Below are 19,842 nucleotides of genomic sequence, written 5' to 3'. Positions count from 1 at the left end.
ATAAATATATATGTACATGTATATATATATATATATATATATATCATCATCATCACAGTAGATATCTGAAATCTAAAGGTACAAGAAAAATAAATGAGATAAAATTTCTTCTAGCCAGCAGTACAGGAAGTTGGGTTAGGAGTTAGTTTAAAACTCAAAGTCATCACTAAGATTGCAATCCCAAGAGGAAAAATAAAAGACAACTAGGAGCCAATATGGTAGTACACTCATGTAATTACAATATGGGAAGGATCAGTTCTGTGCTTCAGTGAACTAGACCAATAAAGGGTCTGCACTAAATCTCGTACCAATATGGTGAGGCCCTTGGATGAAGGGAGACACTAACAGGCTACCTAAAGAGGTTAAACTGAACCCAGGTTAGGAATGGAACAGATCAATGTTCCTGGTACAATCAGTAGTGGGATTGGGCCTTCAAGTGGCCACGGTGCTTCCAACCTAGGTGATCTAGAAAACCGAGTTTCAAAAACAAAAGCAAAAAAATCCCCCCCAAACAGGTAGTGGAAGAGGAAAGGAAATGCTCTTGTCTACTCTGTAGCTCACCTAGCACTCCTATCAGTTCTTGTCAGAGTGGGATGACTCCTCCCTTTCAGTCACCATTGTACACAGCAACAACCTGCCAGAGGCCTAGGGCACAGAAAGCCTCATGCCAGGGGCTACCACTCTAACACCCAAATCCAGGCTGAATGATAAATCATTAGAGAAGATCCTCCATATTACCGTGTAAGCCCGGCATGTATATGTCAAGCTCCCTGCCCCCCCTTTTCAAAGCTTTGGACTCTCCTGCTTGGAGACTGACAGGCCTGAACAGAGAACAGGAAACTCTTAAGACAAAGGATAGGAAATAACTCCTCTCCCGCTGGAGAAACTTTAACCTGGCCAGTTCTTAGTAATGAGGTGGGGGGAGGGTGCCTCCCCTCTCTGGCGGGAAAAACTTTCTTTGTTCAGGGTCTTATAAAAGTCACCACGTGGGACAGTCACATTGGGATCTCATCCATGGGGAGGATGCTTTGCCTGGGACCACCTTCCCTTTTGGGGCCTTGATCAAGCTGTGTAAACTGGGTCCCCCACAGCTTTGAGAGGATCAAGTGCAGGAGTTCCCCTGAGAGGTGATGAATCTATGTTGTCTGTGTCTTTGTCTTTGTTGTGTTAACTGTGTTTGTTAGAGTATTTCCCCTATCTTTCAATAAAAACTTTATTCTGTTGGGAGTGTGTCTTATTGCCAGTGTGAATCCAAATCCAAACCTAACCTAGCTTAATCGAACACAGGCCCACATTTCTGTGGGGTTTGGCAACCTCTTTATTTCTCTTCCAGTGTTTTCTTTCAATGCCAAGTTCAAACATCATAGTCTTTATGAACTCTGGGTTTAAAAGTTAAAGAATAGTCTGTTCAGTTGTCCCAGAACTTATAGCATCCTTGCCATAAGGATATGGACATTGCTCACCAGCTGACCAGCAAGGAAGTAAAGGTTACTGTGATAGTCTCTGCATGTCAAAGGGACTGGCACATAATTATAATTCCAGAACATTAGAACTGGAAGGAACCTCAGAGATCACCTACTCCAACTCTTTTTTGCAGTTAAAGAAAGAAATCTTCAAAGAGAGTAAATGATTTGCCCAGTGAGTTAGTTGAGTTTAGAACGTGGGTTTTGACATCCAGTCCTGTGTTATTTATATTATACCATGCTGCTTCTAAATGAGCAGACCTTTCCACCCTGTACACAGTCAATTTTATAGCCACAGCCATCACTTACAGAGCCTGTCACAGTATATGACCCTATTTTTTAGATTCATTAGTTGACTGGAAACTTTTTGTAATTGAAAGAGATTTGCTTTTTCCTGACAGCTTACATGCCTGTTTAATCTGTTTGCTCCATTTATTTCTTAGTACTCCTCAACTATACCACATTTTTAAAAGCCATGTTTAATAACATCTATATTATTTCTGATTCAGCAAATATTTATAGATTCCGTTTTAGAAAAGATTGTCCTGACCTGTTGTCTAATAAACACATCCTACATACATGTGTATGTAGGGTGTGTACCGTGATGAGCACTGTTTCATCAGTGATTGATGGACTTCAGGAAAGGACCTAATTGGTGATCATGCCTTGACATCAAGACAAATGAAAAGGCCAAGAAACAGTTTCCTGGTAATTAATAATCAATTTATTAATTAGGCTACTAAAAAAATCAATCAATTGATGGCCAGTGGTCTCTCTCAGTAACCAAAAACAAAGAACATGGAGATCATAGAATGTTTAAATACTTGGAAAAATGGGTGCTCCTGACAGGTGATCGACCCTGATTGGTGAACAGTCTATTGACCGGTAGACTTATTAATGAGAAGGTGAGCTAAGAGTCTTCAGCTACTTCTGCAGAGAACTGACTTGATCAAGAGACCTCTGGATTAGATTAGATTAGATTAGAGTCTCTTTACATCTTAATCAGAAATAAACTCTCCTACTTGGGTGGGGTTCTGCCCAAGATTGAGAAGAATGTTTCTGGAGGATTAGGCCAATCTCATCATCAGCCCTGTCCTTCAGAGACTGACTGACCTATAAGGACTGGTCCCTGAATGAGGAAATAGAAAAAACAGACAAACCAACCAACCTCAATCCTTATTTGGTTACCAGATAAAATAGAAAAATAATCATTTCTCTCACCACATAATCTTCATGATGCTTGTGAAACTACAAGTCATACTCAAACAATTTAGTTACCACTACTATTTAAATAGACTCAGAGTTTAGCACGGTGGCTTGATAAAGCCACTTGACTGACCTTCAATTAGTCAAAAAACTTTTATTAAGCCCCTACTATGTACCAGGCACTATGCTAAGTATTGGTGATACAAAGAAAAAGATGGTCCCTGCTCTCAACAGGTTCACAGTCTAAAGGGGGAAAAACATATGAACAAAAAAAGCTATAAATAGGATAAATTGGAAATTTGCAAAAGGAGGAAGGTATTAGAATTAAGGGAGATAAGTAAGGGCTTCCTATGGAAGGTGGGATTTTAGCTGGAACTTTATGGTACTCAAGGAGACAAAGATGAGGAAGGAGGGCATTTCAAACATGAGGGAAGGCCAGTGAATATGCTCAGAGTCCAGAGAAGGAGTATCTTGTACAAGGGAAAACAAGGAGGCCAGTATCATTGCACTGCAGAGTGAGGGAGAGGGCAGAGTAAGGTGTGAGAAGACTAAAAAGAGGGGTGGGGTAGGCTGTAAAATACTAGAGTTATAGGGAGCCAAAGAAGCTCACTGAGAAGGATGGTCAGATGCCTAAGTGGAGTTTGGAATGGAGTGGGGAAAAGATAAAGCAGGGAGACTAACCAGCAAGCTACTGCAATAGTCCAGATGTAAGGTGATGGAGACCTGCATCAAAGTGATAGTAATGTCAAAGGAGAAAAGGGGGAAAATGCAAGAGACATTACAAAGTAAAAATTAATAGGCCTTGGCAACAGATTGGCTATGAGAGGGTAAGAGTAGGAGTTGAGGATGAAAGTTGTGAGCCTGGGTAACTGGGAGGATGGCAGTACCCTCAAAAGTAATAGGGAAGCTAGGAAAAGTGGAGTTTGGGGGAAGAGTTAATGAGTTCACTTTTGGACATGTTGTGTTTAAAATGTTTGTGGAGCATTCAGTTCAAGATATTCAATAGGCAGTTGGAGATGAAACCCTGAAGTCTGTAAAGAGATTAGGGCTTTATAAATAGATTTGAAAATCATCAATATAAGGATGATAATTAAATCCATGGGAGTTGATAAGATCACCAAATGAACTAGTAATAGGGAATCTACCTGCCAAGATAAATCCAGGAACTATATGAACGTAATTACAAAACACTTTTCACACAAATAAAGTCAGATCTATGCTCATGGGTAGGCTGAGCTAATATAATAAAAATTATAATTCTACCTAAACTGATTTACTTGTTCAGTGCTATATCAAACTACCAAAAAATTATTTGATAGAGCTAGAAAAAATGATACCAAAATTCATCTGGAAAAACAAAAGGTCCAGGATATCAAGGAAATTAATGAAAAAAATGCAAAAGAAGGTGTCCTAGGTGTACCAGATCCCAAACTATATTATAAAGTGGCAATCATCAGAACTATTTGGCATTGGATAAGAAATAGAGTGATGGATCACTGGAATAGGTTAGGTACACAAGACACAGTAGTCAATGACTATAGTAATCTACTGTTTGATAAACCCGAAGACTCCAGCTTCTAAGAACTCACTATTAGACAAAAACTTCTGGGAAAGCAGTATGGCAGAAACTAGACATAGATCAACCTCTTACACTTCATACCAAGATAGGGTCAAAATGGATACATGATTAATACATAGAGGGTGATACCGTAAGGAAATTAGGAGAACAAGGAATAGTTTACTTGTCAAATCCACGGAAAAGGGAAGAATTTATGACCAAACAAGAGACAGAGAACATTATGAAATGCAAAATGGATAATTTTGATTGCATTAAATTAAAAAAGATTTTTCACAAAGCCAATGCAATCAAGATTAAAAGGAAAGCAGAGAGCTGGGAAACTATTTTTACTGTCAGTGTTTCTGATAAAGTCTTCATTTCTAAAATATATAGAGAACTGAGTCAAATATATAAGAATACAAGTCACTCCCCAATTGAAAAGTGGTTAAAGGATATGAACAGGCAGTTTTCAGATGAAGAAATTAAAACTATAGTCATATGAAAAAATGTTCTAAATCACTACTGATTAGAAAAATGCAAATTAAAAACACTCGAGGTACTACCTCACATCTATTAGATTGGCTAATATGATAAAAAAGGAAAATGATAAATGCTGGGAAAATTGGGACACCAATGCATTGTTGGTGGAGTTGTGAACTGATCCAACCACTCTGGAGAGCAATTTGGAACAATGCCCAAAGGGCTATAAAACTGTGCATACCCTTTGATTCAGCAATATCACTACATCTATATTTCAAAGAGATTATGAAAAAGGGAAAAAGACCCACATCTACAAAAAATATGTATAGCAGTTCTTTCTGTGGTGGAAAAGAATTGGAATTTGAGGGGGTGCCCATCAATTGGGGAATGGCTAAACAAGTTATGGTACATAAATGTAATAGAATACTATTCTGCTATAAGAAATGATGAGCAGGCGGATTTCAGAAAAACCTAGAAAGATATGAAATAGTAATAGAGGAAGAAGATGGTCCAGGACAGAGCTCTGTGTAATACCTATGGTTAGTGGGCATGATCTGAATGAAGATCCTGCAAAAGAGACTGAGAAAGAGTAGATAGGGAAGAGAACCAGGACAGAAGTGTCCTGAACACCCAGAGAGAAGAAAGCATGAAGGAGAAGAGGGTGATTGATAGTGTCAAAGGCTGCCTGCATGGGAACTGCGGAAAGCTGAAAGCACTGAACTGCCTTGGAGCTGACTTTGGTGAGATGAGCGAAAAGGTGGCAAATCACCTACATTCTGGCAGAAGCCAGCCCGAGCTGAAACCTAGGAGACTGAAATTCAGCCCTGGGGCAAGATGGAAACTTTGCAGCAAGGAGCTGTGCTGCCTCCCCGCCACCTCCCCACCCCAGGCCTATTTGGGACCCAGGAGGGAGGGGTAGATTTGTTTGGAAAAGATGTGAAGATGAGAATTGAGAAAAGGTGATTAACTTTGACTACAGCATTGGTTAACTTGAAGGAACACCTTTGACTGAATAATGAGATTAGAAGCCAGATTGTTGTTAAAAGAGTTAAAAAAGTACAGGCATCTATTATAGACAGTTTAGATACAAAAGAGAGAAATACATGACAATACTTAGTAGGGATAGATTGATTAAGTTAGTTTATTGGGGATGGTGGAAGGGGGGAACATAGGCATGTTTGCAGCCTGTAGATGGGAAGATTGAAAATAAGTGAAAGAGGGAGCAATCTGCTGCAGATAGCATGGAATGCAATCATTTGTGCAAATAGAGGGTTCGGCCTTGGTAAATATAGCCACCTTATTACATGAGACAAGGGTGAAGGAGGAGACAGTGGCAGAAGGAATCTGTATGTGAGATGAAGAGGGGTGAAGGGAGTTTTAGATGAATGCTTCAATTTTTTTTTTTTTAGCAAAATATAAGGCAATGTTCTCAACTGAGAAGGTGGGGGGGTGGCAGTGAGGAGGTGGGGCCACAGAAGGTTTGAGAAGGGATGAAAAAGTTTGGAAAGAGCTGCTGTACTGGGTGGGACAGCGAATTAATTTGGGAGCAGTAAAAGGACTGCCTTGTAGCATTGAGGGTCAAATTGAAGTTATGCAGCATAAATTTGTAGCGGATTCACTCAGTATGGTTTCATGATTTTCTCCAACTTCATTTAGACATACATGCATAGGAACAAAAGCAGTGGATGGTGGGAGTAGTCCGAGGCTGAGAATTTGCAGGGTAAATTTAGCAATAAGATAAAGAGCAAGGTGCTCAAGAGGAAGGTGCAGAGTTGAACTGGTTCACCATGGAGTCAAGATGGGGAAAGGAGGAGAGGTGTCATCAGTACAGGGGTGATGGTCTGGGAAACTCTCCACTGAGGAGTTGAGAGACTGGAGGTCATCGTGTGGATGAAGAACTGGGTTTGGGATTGCCAGGCAGAGGGAGAGACAGAATGAAAATACATTATGATCAGATAAGGTAATTTTAAAAGTTCATGAGCACGGAAGTAGTCCATTTATGGGTGATGACAAGATGATCTTCAGCCTGATAATTACATTATCAGCCTCCTTTACAGAGCACATTAATCTCTCTTAAACTTGGAGGCTTTAATTTAAATAGTATTCTCTGTTGCCATTCTTTGATCCAAACATTTCTACTTTGGTAGATCCTCAGGAAACCAAAGTGTTGATATATATTAGGCATCATAAAAATTAGCCTGAGGAACTCCAGAGAAAAGACAATTTGGCATAAGGCATTGTTTTAAAACAATAATATGCTCTTCATCCAACTAAGAACATGAGAAAAATGGGCTTAATATTGCAGCAAGAAACATTAGACACCAAAATTTTTTTATCTTGAGCTGTTAGCATTTCACACAAGTTGTACATTTTCAAAACAATCAGTGTGATGTATTTTGAGGAATGGTCATAAAATGTCATATATATCATACTCGTCACTTACCACTTCTGATGCTTTACTTTCTTTCAGCAACATCAATTAACATGATGCCATGAAAACTCCTGCATATTCCCATGAATACAAGTTATGAGACCCAGAGATGGATAAGGATTTAATAGGATTAGTATTTGATGAGGTTGAACTAGAACATATTATCAAGGAAGATTATCAAGTTTTCATTAGATTTTTAAAAAATAAACAATATCTATTTCTGGGATGATTTGGGTAAGAAGCCTAGGAAGAGGTGACTTAATTTTCAAGTCCTTTCCATTCACATGACCTTATGAAAAATGGAGTGATAAAAACAAACTCATTTTTTTACTGAATATAGCAAAACAAAACATTTTCCTCTCAAAATATGCATAGCCATAAAAGGCCAGTTTAATTTTTAAACTAAAATGCTAAACAATAAGTCACGAATTTCATGAAATTTGAACTTTTTTAATTTTCAGAATTAACTTTTCAAAAAAATCACAATTAAGATGCTTCCACCAAAATTAATTTAGTATCTAAATTATTCATTACAAAGTGTAATTGGTAGGAGTTAAATCACAGGCTGAAAGGAACCTCAGAGATCATCTAGCCCAAGCCCCTTATTTTATAGACGGGTGGACATATTTTAACCCAGGCCACCACCTGACTGAAAATCCAATATTCCTTCCACAATTCCATACTCCCTAAAACTCATATTACCTATTATTAGATAATAAATGTGTTGACCTTTTGGGCCACCTCGACATTTTTACTTCTGCATAACAAAAAGTACAATCGTAGCAGAAAGGACTTTTTACATCTACAACTTCACTTTATCAAACTTTTGAAGGTTAATAATTTACAATGAATGCTTTTTTAAAATCCTAAAACAACTTTTTTTTATAAAGTGCTTACACAAATTTTCTGAAATCTCTTAATTTTTTGTAAAAAATTTATTTCTAAAAGTCACAGACAAAACTTTAAAAGCAACACAGACGTTAATATTTCAGGATACATGCGTGAGCAAAGAAAATTAGCATTGAGAACAAAAATGAACATAGTTAACTATTATTACAGTACTCTGAATATGAGTAGAATACCACTAGGTCAGTTAGTTTTATTTCCCTCAGAAACCTATGATACTGTGCAATGAAATAAACCAGGATTTAAGATAGCCACTTCATTATTTAATTTATTCTAATTAATAGGGGAGGGAGAAATAAACTAAACCAATTTAAATGTTACATTGGTCTAAATAAGATTTTTGACTGAAATTGTTATACTAAATGCATTTTATGAATTAATTTTTGAGTGCTTAAGGCAATTCCATTCACACTTAACTAATGGTATCTAAAGCAAATCAAAGCATAAAGAACACCTTAAAAAGAATGCAAGTATGGAATCACCATATTTGAAAGACTTTGTGATTTTTTAGATTTCCCATTGTTATGTATTTAACAAACATTTTTAGATGAATATCTAAAATGGAAAATTTCAGCTATCACTTGCTCACATGACTAGTTGTTGAAAGTACTAGAAATTTTTAATACATGTCAGACACAATCTCAAATAGTTAATCAATTTGTTATATTTCTAAGACAGCTGTTTCTTAAATACTTCCTGGTCCTGTATAACTTAGGATCATAGGAGACATTTTCATCAGGGCCAAAAAGCTTTGAGAAGCGGTATTTGAAAAAGATTCTCATTTGATGGCAGGAACTGATAAAACAATATGGTTCTCTCTCAAACATAATCCTTAAGTTTCACCCTGCAAGAAAGTTACATTGTCCTTCAGTCTTGCTTTACCTACAAGTAATTTTCCCTTCCAACAATCCATAAACTATTAACGGTAACCATATAATGAATTCCTGGAAGACAGACTATTATATGTTTAGAGAAAACACTATTAACAGGTAAGCATGTCTTAAAGAACGCAGTTTGTAAATGAAACATTAAACAACCTTGTATGTATGCATAAAAGTTACAAAATAGAAAAAGGCTATTTTTTTTTCCAATAGCATAGCATCACACTAACACTATAAAGTTAAGGTTGAAAGGGTTTCTGTACAAAATGTCAATCATACCCCAAGGCAACATGGGCCTCAAATATTTCTATTTATTCTATCCAACATACCTCAACTATGGTTTCACTGATTTATACCAGTTTTGGAAAGGCTAAAATTGGGAAATCTGCCTCATAAGCTATGAGACAAAATTAAATAGTCTCAGAGACACAAAATGTCATAATCAGTAGAGAAACATGACCATTAAAGCCCCAGAAGCATGACACAGCGGGCAAGGAAAAGACCCCTGAGAATATGATCTCATGATCCTTACAGAAAGATGGGATTATGCCCTTACATATAGTACATGTGGTAATACAGTTAGGGGCTTGTTGAAGTACACAAAAATATGCTGTATAAATGAAACTCATCAAATCAGTGATAATAAAAATAACCATGGAAAGAGGAATATGACCTATTGATAGTTTGCCTTCAGAGTAAATTAATACTAAAATATAGAGAAAGGGAACAAGAATTATCTGAAATCAACAATCAGCTGATACACCCATCCTCATTTTTTGAACCTGAAATTAGTACTAGAAGTATTTTCCTGGTTTCTTGGGTTTTACTGTTATCTTGGATGCTAAAGTAAACATGACCCAACTCCCAGTGCCTTTCTAACTTAAATAAAAGTAAAATGTGTGTTTTTGTTGGGAAAGATATTTAGTTCCTTAATTGGTGGCATATCAATGATAGCACTAAGTAGAGAATTTGCTGCATTAATTTGCCATTACTGTAGCAATAGGGAAAAAAAAACCCTAGTAGTCTAAGTTATATAAAGCAACTTTTTAAGACAGGATAAGTTTTTTTAGGGGGATAGGAAAAGATACTTAGAATCTAAACTCAAATGAAGACCTAAAATGAAAACTCAACTAGCACCTTGAAAGCATTTTCTTAGAAATTTAAGCATGAAAAATTGGCTCGAAAAAATATAAAATTCATCTACTTTGGCCTCATTTTTCTTATGAGCACAGCATCATATGACATATTACGATGTATTTTTTTTTTAAGAAACCTTATTACCCTAAGTTACAAGGGACTTCACCATTGCTTTCTAACAGAAAAAAAAAAGTTGTTATAAGTAATTTTTATCTTGTATATATTCAAGCAACAAATGATATATATCAAAAAAGCTCTAGCCCAAGTTAGCAAATGATTAACTTTTAAAAGCATATAATTTGGTTCTCCTGTGGTCTGGACTTGAAATCTATAAAAGCTGTGCTATTTGCCTTACTGAGATAATAAGAGTCAAAAAGAGCTCATTTCCTGAACAAGGCAGACCCTTCAGCAGAAATGACAATCATTTTCCCCAAAATACTTATGCATGATGCTGCCAGAAGCCTACCTCCAAACAAATGTCTTGCCAGAATTTCTAGTTAGCTCCTATTTTGTACTATTCCTAAAAACAGTGAAGCACCAGAGATAAAACTTTTTCAAGAAAGTCAAACAACACAAGCTTTCTTGTTCTGGTCTGTCTACTTCATGAGGTATATATGTTAAAATCATATTTAGGAAAACTAAATGTTTAACAATTTCCATTTGTATTGACCTGACAGCATAGGCACAGAGGATTACTCCATGCAACAGGGTACTCCAATTCAGTACAATTAGAATTGCTGCTCATTTTAATTTATCCATAGTTAAGACATCAAATCCAAATTTCCGTTTATCATTAAGAGTGAATTTATATCCAAAAAGCATTTTGGAACCCAATGAATGGATGCACAAGAAGAAAGGCATGCTTGAAATTTAAAGAGCATTTCAAAATCCAAACCAAGTGTTCGTGGGTACATTTTGCTTGTGAAATTCTGTTCGTGTTAAGAGAGCAAAATCACTGTTACCTAACGTCTCACCATGAGTTCTGGCACTTATGAAAAAAGTAGATTTAAGTAATTTGCTGATTTTGAAACTACTAATAAATGTTTGAGGAAGAAATGGGAGAAAGGTGGGATAAGAGGAGACCTAAGACAACTAAGTTATAGTAAAGTACAGCTTGAAATGGGACAATAAGAGCCTTCACCTCTTCTGAACTAAGAATACAGCAGAAGCGCATTTTATTCTATTAGAGGGCACTCTGATTAGAACAAAAAACCCTCCAATAACAATAAAAAAAAATTTAACCATCAGCAGTATTCCTTGGCAGCAGCTTCAGTTTCTTATGCTATTTTTCATTCTAAATATTTAAGGAACTTCTTAGGAGTTACACGGTAAAAAGCAGGGCAGGACTTTCAATGCATAAACCTTTTTAGGGGAAAACCATCAGTTTGAAAGAAAACCATCAGGCTTTAGATATTCTAGCACACTCTAAACTGAAATTCTGTCTTATACCACCAGTGGCTAAATTATCAGTAAGTTCTGCAGTGAGGTTGTCACTTCCGCAGCTATATACACATTGCAAAACTATTCTGTATCACATGATTTTAATGAAATAAATATAAAAATGAACCACACAATCAACACATAACTTTAATACTCCACGTCATTTGTCTTGTTCACAATGATGGTAACCTCCCTTGTCAACAATCTTGTGAATTAAGGAGCTGATTCTCATTCTCATACCCATCAGGGAGATAAGCTCTCCTTAGTTGGTCTGACTTAGGTATGGAGCCACCATTCTTCACATGGCGAGACAGGAAAGCACGAACTGCTGGGTGATCAGCCTTCTCAAGTGGGATGTTGGCTTCCAGGCACATTTTCACAAAGTCCTGGATAACACTGATTTTCTCTGTCTGCGCAGTACTGTTGCACTGAAGAGATGCTGTTAGAGGCCTTTGTTTCTTCCTTACGTTCTGTTCTTCAAATTCTGCCTTTCTTTTGGTGTGAGTCTTGGACTTGAGGTGATCACTGATGGCAGACTTGCGAACATGATTAAGTACCACGTTGCAAGAAGTGCAGAACAGTTTTCCTCCATCTTCATGCAATTCACCTCCAAACTCAGTGACACGATCCAAAGGAGTCACATACAAAGCAGTCTTGGAACGGTTTCGAGCAGGAGGAGATGTTACTACAAATCGCTCCATTCCGGTTTTCAATAAGGGTCTTTCAAAATAAAAAGAAACAAATGGATAAGAACAGGATATTCTATCTACAATTAACAACAAAAGATGGGGGGGAAAATCCCTAAAACTATAAGCTTCCCTAAAGAAACTTGATAAAACAGACTAGACAATAGACAATATGCACTAGAATAGGTATGACAGGGGAAAATCAGAGGCAAGTTACTAACACATCAGCAAACTTCTTGATTTTTTAAAAAGTTAACTAAAATAGGATTATAGGGTAATAGAACAAGAGACCAAGACAATAAATATTTACCAAATTAAATTGAAAAACTCAATCGAATGGTTGCCAATTAGTATGGACTACACTTTGATCCTATCTGAACCTAGTTCTCTTCATCCTATTTTGAAACTTAAAAATTGCAAGAAAAAAAAATTACAGCTTTGTCCCCCCCCACATATCAAAGTTGGTTACGGTATTTTAAAAAGCAGGACTAAAGATGACTGTATGAAGTAACGTCAAACGTAGACTATTTACATGGCTAGACATATGTCTGAAAGTTTTACAAAGGTTCTAAGAAGTTAAAAACAACTGTGAGTGATATAAAAGACAAACTGAAGACAAATTTTAAACACCCAAAGTTAAGCTTAAAAGTTGAGGTTTGAAAACTTGAGAACAATAATAAAACATTATTACTGATCATCAAAATTATCAATAAGTTGCAGTTGTCTATGTACCAGTTTAGCAATAATAATAACTGGTAATTATATGGCATTTTTAGGTTTACAAAGTACTTTACATACATCATATCATATGGCAAAATCTTACATAATAACAATGATATCGCAGTAGTATGCCTACCATACAAATGAGAAAACTGAGTCTCTAATATGTAATCTGACTATAGTCACATAACCATGAAGTTAATGTTATAATGTTAAAGTTAACAAGTTAATGGCTAGGCTGAACTTACTTCTTTCCTAACTGTCTAGGAGCTTTTTCCATTACACTATGCTGCCTGTTGGTTTCGTCAGGTTACTGGCCTCAACTTCACAGTGAAAGCCATCCCTGGGTAAAGATTTTCAATTAACTTTTAGCCATCACATTATTTTCTATCTGAAAAGTTACACATATACAAAGGATCCATGAGTTTGTCAGTATGTGGGATTTCTGATATGAAAACTCCATGTTCCCGTACATGGAAAAACCTCTAGGATTGTGACTAAGTGGTACATATAGTTGCCTCAAGCACATAGAAGTTAAGTGACTTGCTCAGTGGTCTTAATGACTTCCAGCCCAACACTCTATCCACTATTTTTCTATTTCTTTCTAAAAGGTTATAATTAAAAGTAAATCCATTAAGTCTCAAAGCAGAGATTCTTAACCTGAGATCTATAAACTTGTCTTTTAAAAAATGTTTTTAAATATTATTTTGAGACAAGATCCACAAGATTCACCAGACTACCAAATAGATCCACGACACACACAAAAAAGTTAAGAATCCCTGATTCAGAGCCTTAGATGATCTTAATTTATTCAACCTCAGATCTACATCTATGACAGCCAATAAGTCCTTACAAGTTTACAACTGACTTGGCTTGCTACTTACTACATATTCAACCATCCACATAGCTGGAATTTATAAATGTGATGAACAAATTTTTTTTCCAGGGTTGGTGAGAGGATAATAATATTTATATAGTAATAATAATATTTATAAACAATACTGTCTGTAAAGTGCTTTGCAAACCTTAAAGCATTAAATAAATGCTAGTTATTATTATTTCAATGTAAGACATTTTTAAAAAAAATAAAGCAAGATTAAGAACGGGTCCATATGGAGAATTTGAAAATGCAAAGTTCTAAACATTACTAAATGCAAAATAAAGTTAACTGGGAAGTGCTATTTTCAAGTTTAAATGTTTACCAAGTTAGTTTCCAGTTTTGTTGCCTTGACACTTAGCAATGAAGGGTTCCCAATCTGAGAAAACAGAGGTGTCAAATCCGGGCACCCTCTGCCTGTTCCAAACACAGAGTTGTTTTCAAATCAGTTTCTCAACAAATGGTGGTAGAGAAATGGTTTCTGGGCTTGCACCCTATTTTCGCTGGCGTACCTCGTAATCATTCCCTTACTAGAGCAAAAGAAAAATGGAAAGGGGAGGAGGGGGAAAGGGAAAGAGGAAGTGGGAGTGAAAGAGGTGCAAAACAGTGTCAACAACAACCACCACCAAACAGGTGGCTCGGAAACGGTTCCCCCTAGGAACCAGCCCCCAGCCCGGACCCCAACCGCGCGCCCCCCTCCCTTCTCCTAAGATACCCAATCCCCGCTCTGGATCTCCTATCCGGACCTCCCCTCCTCTCCTCGCCCCTCCCTTACTCAGTTCCCAAGCCAGAGTGTTCCGGAAAGGAGGAGTTGGACATCCCCTTGGGAATCGGGATTCCCACCCTAAACCGGACGAGCGAGCCCGCCGGCGCCTCTACTTCCCCGCTCCGCGAGAGGGCGGAGGGGGGAAGAAAGCGGGGAAGACGGGCGGGGGGGGGGGGGGGGAAGCTTCCTCCCGGCCCCTCCCCCCCCGCTCCCGGCCCCTCGAGCCCAGATACCCCACCACCGAGAAGCCGACAGTTCCGGGTGTGGGGGGGGGGGCGGGCGGCGGCCGCTGACAGGTTTGCCGTCTTCCTTCTCCTTCCTCCCACAGTCAACGGCTGCCCCCCCGCACTCTCCTCCCCCCCCCCCCTTCCCCGCCTGATTCCGGGACAGAAGGCCCCGGGCCCGCAGCCCGCACCAACGGCCCGGCCCGCCCACAGCTTCCCCGCTGCTCGGTACCGTAGGATCAGGGCCGCCACTAGGGGAGGAGGACGAGAAGCAACCAGGAAGGGGGAGGAGGCGAGGGAGGTGGGAAAGGGAGAAGGAGGAGGACCAGTTGCCGCTGCCACCGTCGCCCGATCAAGCCCCGCGGCGGCCGCCGTGTCCCCCGCCGCGCCCCGTCCTCCTCCGCGGCCTATTGCGAAGCACGGTAGGCGGCCCCCAGCAACCGCCGTGAGGCGCTGTCCAACGGCTGGTTGGCGGGTCAGACGGACGGCCACTCCGACCAATGGCAGCTGGAGGGTGGGAGCCAGGGTGACTGGCGGCGGGAGATGGCCAATGCAGATTGGGGGCGGGGGTGGGCGGAGCCGGAAGTAGGTCCCCGGCGGAGCGGCGCTTGTCCGGCTGGGGGGGAAAGAGGGGAGGGAATTAGAGGAGGAGGAGTAGGTTAGCAGCGGCAGCGACGGCTTCGCTGGGGCTGGTACGCGCTGGGCTGCGAGAGCCTCATGGCGGAGGAAGAGAGCGACCAGGAGGCCGAGCGCCTCGGGGAAGAGCTTGAGGCGATCGTGGAGTCTCCTCCGGGCTCCGTCGCGTTCGGAGCCGTGGCCGGGGGCGATGGAGGAGGCAGCTGCGGTGCTGGAAGCAGCAGCAGTAGGATCAGCAGCCGGGATTACTGCCGCCGTTTCTGTCAGGTGAGGAGCAGCAGTGGGCCGCCCTCCCGAGGCTACTGGGACTGGGGGGACGCCTCCCCTTTGACCTCAGCCTCCAACCCCGCATTTTCTCCTCGTTCGCCCTCCTTGGGTCCGGAGGGGTGCTTACGGCGCACGCTCCTCCCTGCGCCCCTGGGGGAGGGGGTGGGGAACGGAGGCTGCGGGCACCCGGGAGGGGGCGGGGCCGCGTTGACTCGGGTACTATAGGGGTGCAGAGGCGATGAGGGGTCAGAAGGAGGTAGCGGGAGGTGTTGCCCCCTCGTCCCGTGGTCTTCCCCCCGACTTCTACGTACTACACCTTCCTCTTCTTCCCCACCATCCTTATTCCCCTGTTCCCAGTTCATGAGGTTTAAGTCAGTGCCTGCTTGAGACCATCTCTTTTCCGGTGTTAAACATCCAATCCCCTCCCCTACCGCCTCCTTGTCCCATTCACACACACCCCCATAACCACCCTAAGTAATGCTTCTGCTTTACCCCCTCTTTCCCACCTTGTTCTCCACTGTTTCGGGGTGGGTGACATGTCAACTCTCTACTGCCCCCTCTCCTGTCATCCCTTCCCCTCCCCCGCAGCCAGGGTCTCCTGTCATCCCCTCCCTGACACCCAGCTGGGGCTACTTCTGTCTTTTGCTCAGGCCCTGAACCACAGTGACTCTGTGTTTTGTTTTGATTTTTCCCTCCTTCCTTTGGGAAAATGACGCCCCCACCATCCTCCACACCCCCCCCCCCCCATCATCATTCTCTATACTAACTACCCAAAGGAAAGTCGTTTTTTAAGCATTGTTCCAGTTAGAACTCTTCCTTTATATTGCAGTCATGATAGTGAAATAGTGTAGCAGCAGTGACAGAAAACTCTTTGCCCATTTTCAGTCTGCAGCCACTGTATTTCAGTGTAGGTTTGAGTCTTTGGATGAAATCAGACCGTTGCTACTCCCAAAGTAATTACCTAAGGGAAAATTTAAGAGATATGCTTTCACTAACATATACATAATAAGTTAAAGTGTACATTCCCATACAGTCCCCAAAGAGCCTACTTCTGGATCCTATTTTCCATACTGAAAGTTTGAGATTTAAAGAAATCCTATTTTGAGAGGATTTCTAGTACGTGTATTTTTTTCTCCTTGCTTTGCATTTTGCCCCCATTTAACAAATAGGAATGAAAAATATTGGTAAACATTGATTATTAAACTAATGGGCATCATATGTACTAACATTTGCTTGTGTCATTCTGAGTTGGGATGTTGAAGGGGAGGGATAAAGGATAAGGTTGACATTTTCTTCTAAGTTTAAGCTGTTTATTTGTTGACTTTTTAGAGTAAGTAGCTTGTGGGTAGTATTTCTTTTGCCAGGAAAGGCAGCCCCACTATTGATTGGCACTGTAAGCAAAAGTTCTGTGTAGTGACTTAATTGAAAAATACATCTTAGTGTTTCTCTGAAGTCGACCCTAATAGGTCACTATCTTTAGTGCTATCATCACCATTGTTAACCATCTAGAAACCATGTAACCCTGGTCTGTAAATGCTTTAATTTATAGTTCCTGAGAAGATCTATGTTACAAATGATCTTACTTTGACTACCTTGACTTCAAAGAAAACTGTTGGATACATTTAGAACCATTGGTTAGAGTTAAAAACCTGATTCTGTAGGGTTTTTTTTTGTTTGTTTTTATGTTTTTCTCCTATCCATGCTCTAAAGGGAGTAATACTGCATTTTACTTGTTATTTATATTTATTTTTGATACCGTGACCTTTTAATTTAATGTAGAATCTAATCTTCTAGTAGGTAGCGGATTCTCCATTTTTGAGATATTTAAATTTTGCTTCTTGTGGTGTTCCAAAACAACATATGGAATTAACTGGTTAGTGAAAGCAAAGTAAGTATGAACAAGAAAAAACAGGTAAAAGGATCTGTTCCACATTGTAAAGAAGCAACACATCAAGACATCTACATGCTTCATTGTATCAGAAAATTTTATTACAGACTGACTTGCTGTTTTTATAAAATGCTAGAATTCATATTTTAAGCTGTATGTAGGATCTGTGCCTCTGAGCCTTTTATAGATGGCCTAAAACATAAAGATTCTTATTTTTTTTTGGAGGGGGGAAGGCAGGGCATTTGGGGTTAAGTGACTTGCCCAAGGTCACACAGCTAGTAAGGGACATATAGATTCTTAACCTGAGGTCCTTGAACTTTTTAAATATTTTAGTTGTTGTTTCATTATGTTTAGTTTCTCTTTAATCTATGTATTTTAAAACTTTAAAAGAGGGGAGAGAAGAATAAGTATTTATATAGCATCTACTCTCCCCTAAATGCTTTTACAGCTTTTGCCTCATTTGATCCTCCAAACAACCCTGTGAGATAGGTGCTATTATCCTTATTTTCCAATTGAAGAAAACTGAAGCAACCAGAGGTTAACTGACTTGCTCAGAAGTCACAGAGGTAATAAATGTGTGTGCAGATTTGAGCTTAGGTTAGCTATCCGTTGTGCCACAGACTGCCTCTATAGGCTTTACCCCTGGACTAAAAGGTAGTCTGCCTTTGCTGAACTTCACCCTTCAGTAAACAAGTTTTAGGATAGTCAACTAAAATTTCTCAGTACTAATTAGCTTGAGTAAGGGGGCAATGGATTATATAATCCAAAACAGTAGTCTGAAATGCAGGCCTACTTTTATAATTATTTTTCTTGTGCTAACAGTTAATTAAACAAGTTCCCATTTGCTAAGCAGTCTATCTATGAATAATCTGTAAAATAGTTAATGTAGAGAAGTAATTTTAAAATCATTCATTGTACACATAGGGTCTTGCAGAGCTGAAAGTAGAAAGACTTCGAGTGAACTTCCTTGAGAGGAGTAGAAATATTGAATCAAAATTTCTTGCCAGCCGGATATACAGGTGGAGAGAAATGTTGGTATAGAGAAGGGGTTGTTAACTTAAACTTTTTTTGTCATGGTCCTTTTTGGTTGTCTGAATTCTATGGACCCCTTCTAAGAATAATAATTTTAAATGCATAAGATAAAATACATAGGAATACAAAGGAAATCAGTTATATTGAGAGTTATCAAAAGTTTTAAGTCACCACCTTAACTCCTGATAAAATATCAAAGTTGGCCTTGGATTTCCTGCCTGAAGAAATAATTAAATCTAATACATCACATTAAACATGTACTTAGTGAAATAATTCTTTTTAACATTACAACATTCTCTAATAGTTCTCAAAGTAGAGTTAAGGACACATAAGATTCCGAGACTTTCTGGATGGAATGGAATTGAGATGATAGATAAAGGTGATATTATGATAACAACGTTGAACTCAAAGCTACATGAAATGGATGAATTGGCCGTGTACATCACTATGTCATGAATCCCTCCCTCTTCAACACTCCATCCCTACCAGTCTTTAAAATTTGCTTCAATGCCAGAAGGGAGACTAGAACTGCAGAATTATAAATAATTGTAGATAGATGCAAAAAGAAATGGAAGATTTATTTGTTTGTCTGGCTGAAAAGTTCATAGGAGTACCCCTGGGTTTTTGGATGAAAATGTTTGATAAATTAATCATTCAGTTAGTATATTGATGTAATCAGGGGAATGCTGGTAAATGTTTAACAGCTGACTGGGAGTGGGATGGAATGTACATATAATACTTAATTTACTCTACTGTCTTAAGTCTAAATATATTTTTTAAAAAGTACTATAAGGGAAGCCCTGATTTACTGATTTCTGAGAGGTAAGTGTTCACGCTGAACATATAACAATCTACTGGGCAGCCTGTTTGAGTTGGCTCCAGCTTACTCTTGGATGTAAGTGCTATATTTCTTCTGATATTCTTGTGTGACTCAATGGCTTGACCTGGAGTAAGGAAGAATTGAGTTCCAATCTGGCCGTGAGCACTGGGTGACCCTGGATAAGTCACTTAAACCTCTGTCTGCCTCAGTTTCCTCATCTGTAAAATGGGGGTAATAATAGCACCTAACTTCCAAAAGTTGTTGTGTAGATAAAACATGATAATACAGTCAATCCTCAACTTTCATTCCTCAAAAGGGAAAAAGTCTAAAAGAGGAATGTTGACACATTGAATCTATGATAAATAGGGAATTAGATCTCTGCAACCACCAAAGAATGTGATCTTTTGGTGGAGATTGCTGAAAA

The 19,842-nt window shown here is 39.3% G+C and overlaps 2 protein-coding genes across 2 annotated transcripts in view; one reads left to right on the top strand and one right to left on the bottom strand.

Moving 5' to 3' along the window:
• Nucleotides 1–8,054: 8,054 nt before the first annotated feature.
• CGGBP1 (CGG triplet repeat binding protein 1) lies at nucleotides 8,055–15,274 on the bottom strand. The gene is made up of 3 exons (XM_036755374.1): nucleotides 15,008–15,274; nucleotides 14,111–14,315; nucleotides 8,055–12,222 (listed from the first exon to the last, which is right to left on the bottom strand). Exon 3 carries the CDS (start codon nucleotides 12,201–12,203, stop codon nucleotides 11,700–11,702), a length of 504 nt encoding a protein of 167 aa, XP_036611269.1. The 5' UTR covers nucleotides 12,204–12,222; nucleotides 14,111–14,315; nucleotides 15,008–15,274; the 3' UTR covers nucleotides 8,055–11,699.
• A 111-nt stretch (nucleotides 15,275–15,385) lies between these two features.
• ZNF654 (zinc finger protein 654) overlaps nucleotides 15,386–19,842 on the top strand; it is a 122,786-nt gene continuing 118,329 nt past the window's right edge. The window contains exon 1 of the mRNA XM_036754919.1: nucleotides 15,386–15,678. Coding sequence (XP_036610814.1) covers nucleotides 15,493–15,678 — 186 coding nt within the window. The 5' untranslated portion in view covers nucleotides 15,386–15,492. The remainder of the gene's footprint in view (nucleotides 15,679–19,842) is intronic.

Source organism: Trichosurus vulpecula, chromosome 4 (genome assembly GCF_011100635.1).
Source record: "Trichosurus vulpecula isolate mTriVul1 chromosome 4, mTriVul1.pri, whole genome shotgun sequence".
In the NCBI taxonomy this organism is placed as follows: Eukaryota; Metazoa; Chordata; class Mammalia; order Diprotodontia; family Phalangeridae; genus Trichosurus; species Trichosurus vulpecula.
This window is presented reverse-complemented; position numbering and strand designations above follow the sequence as displayed.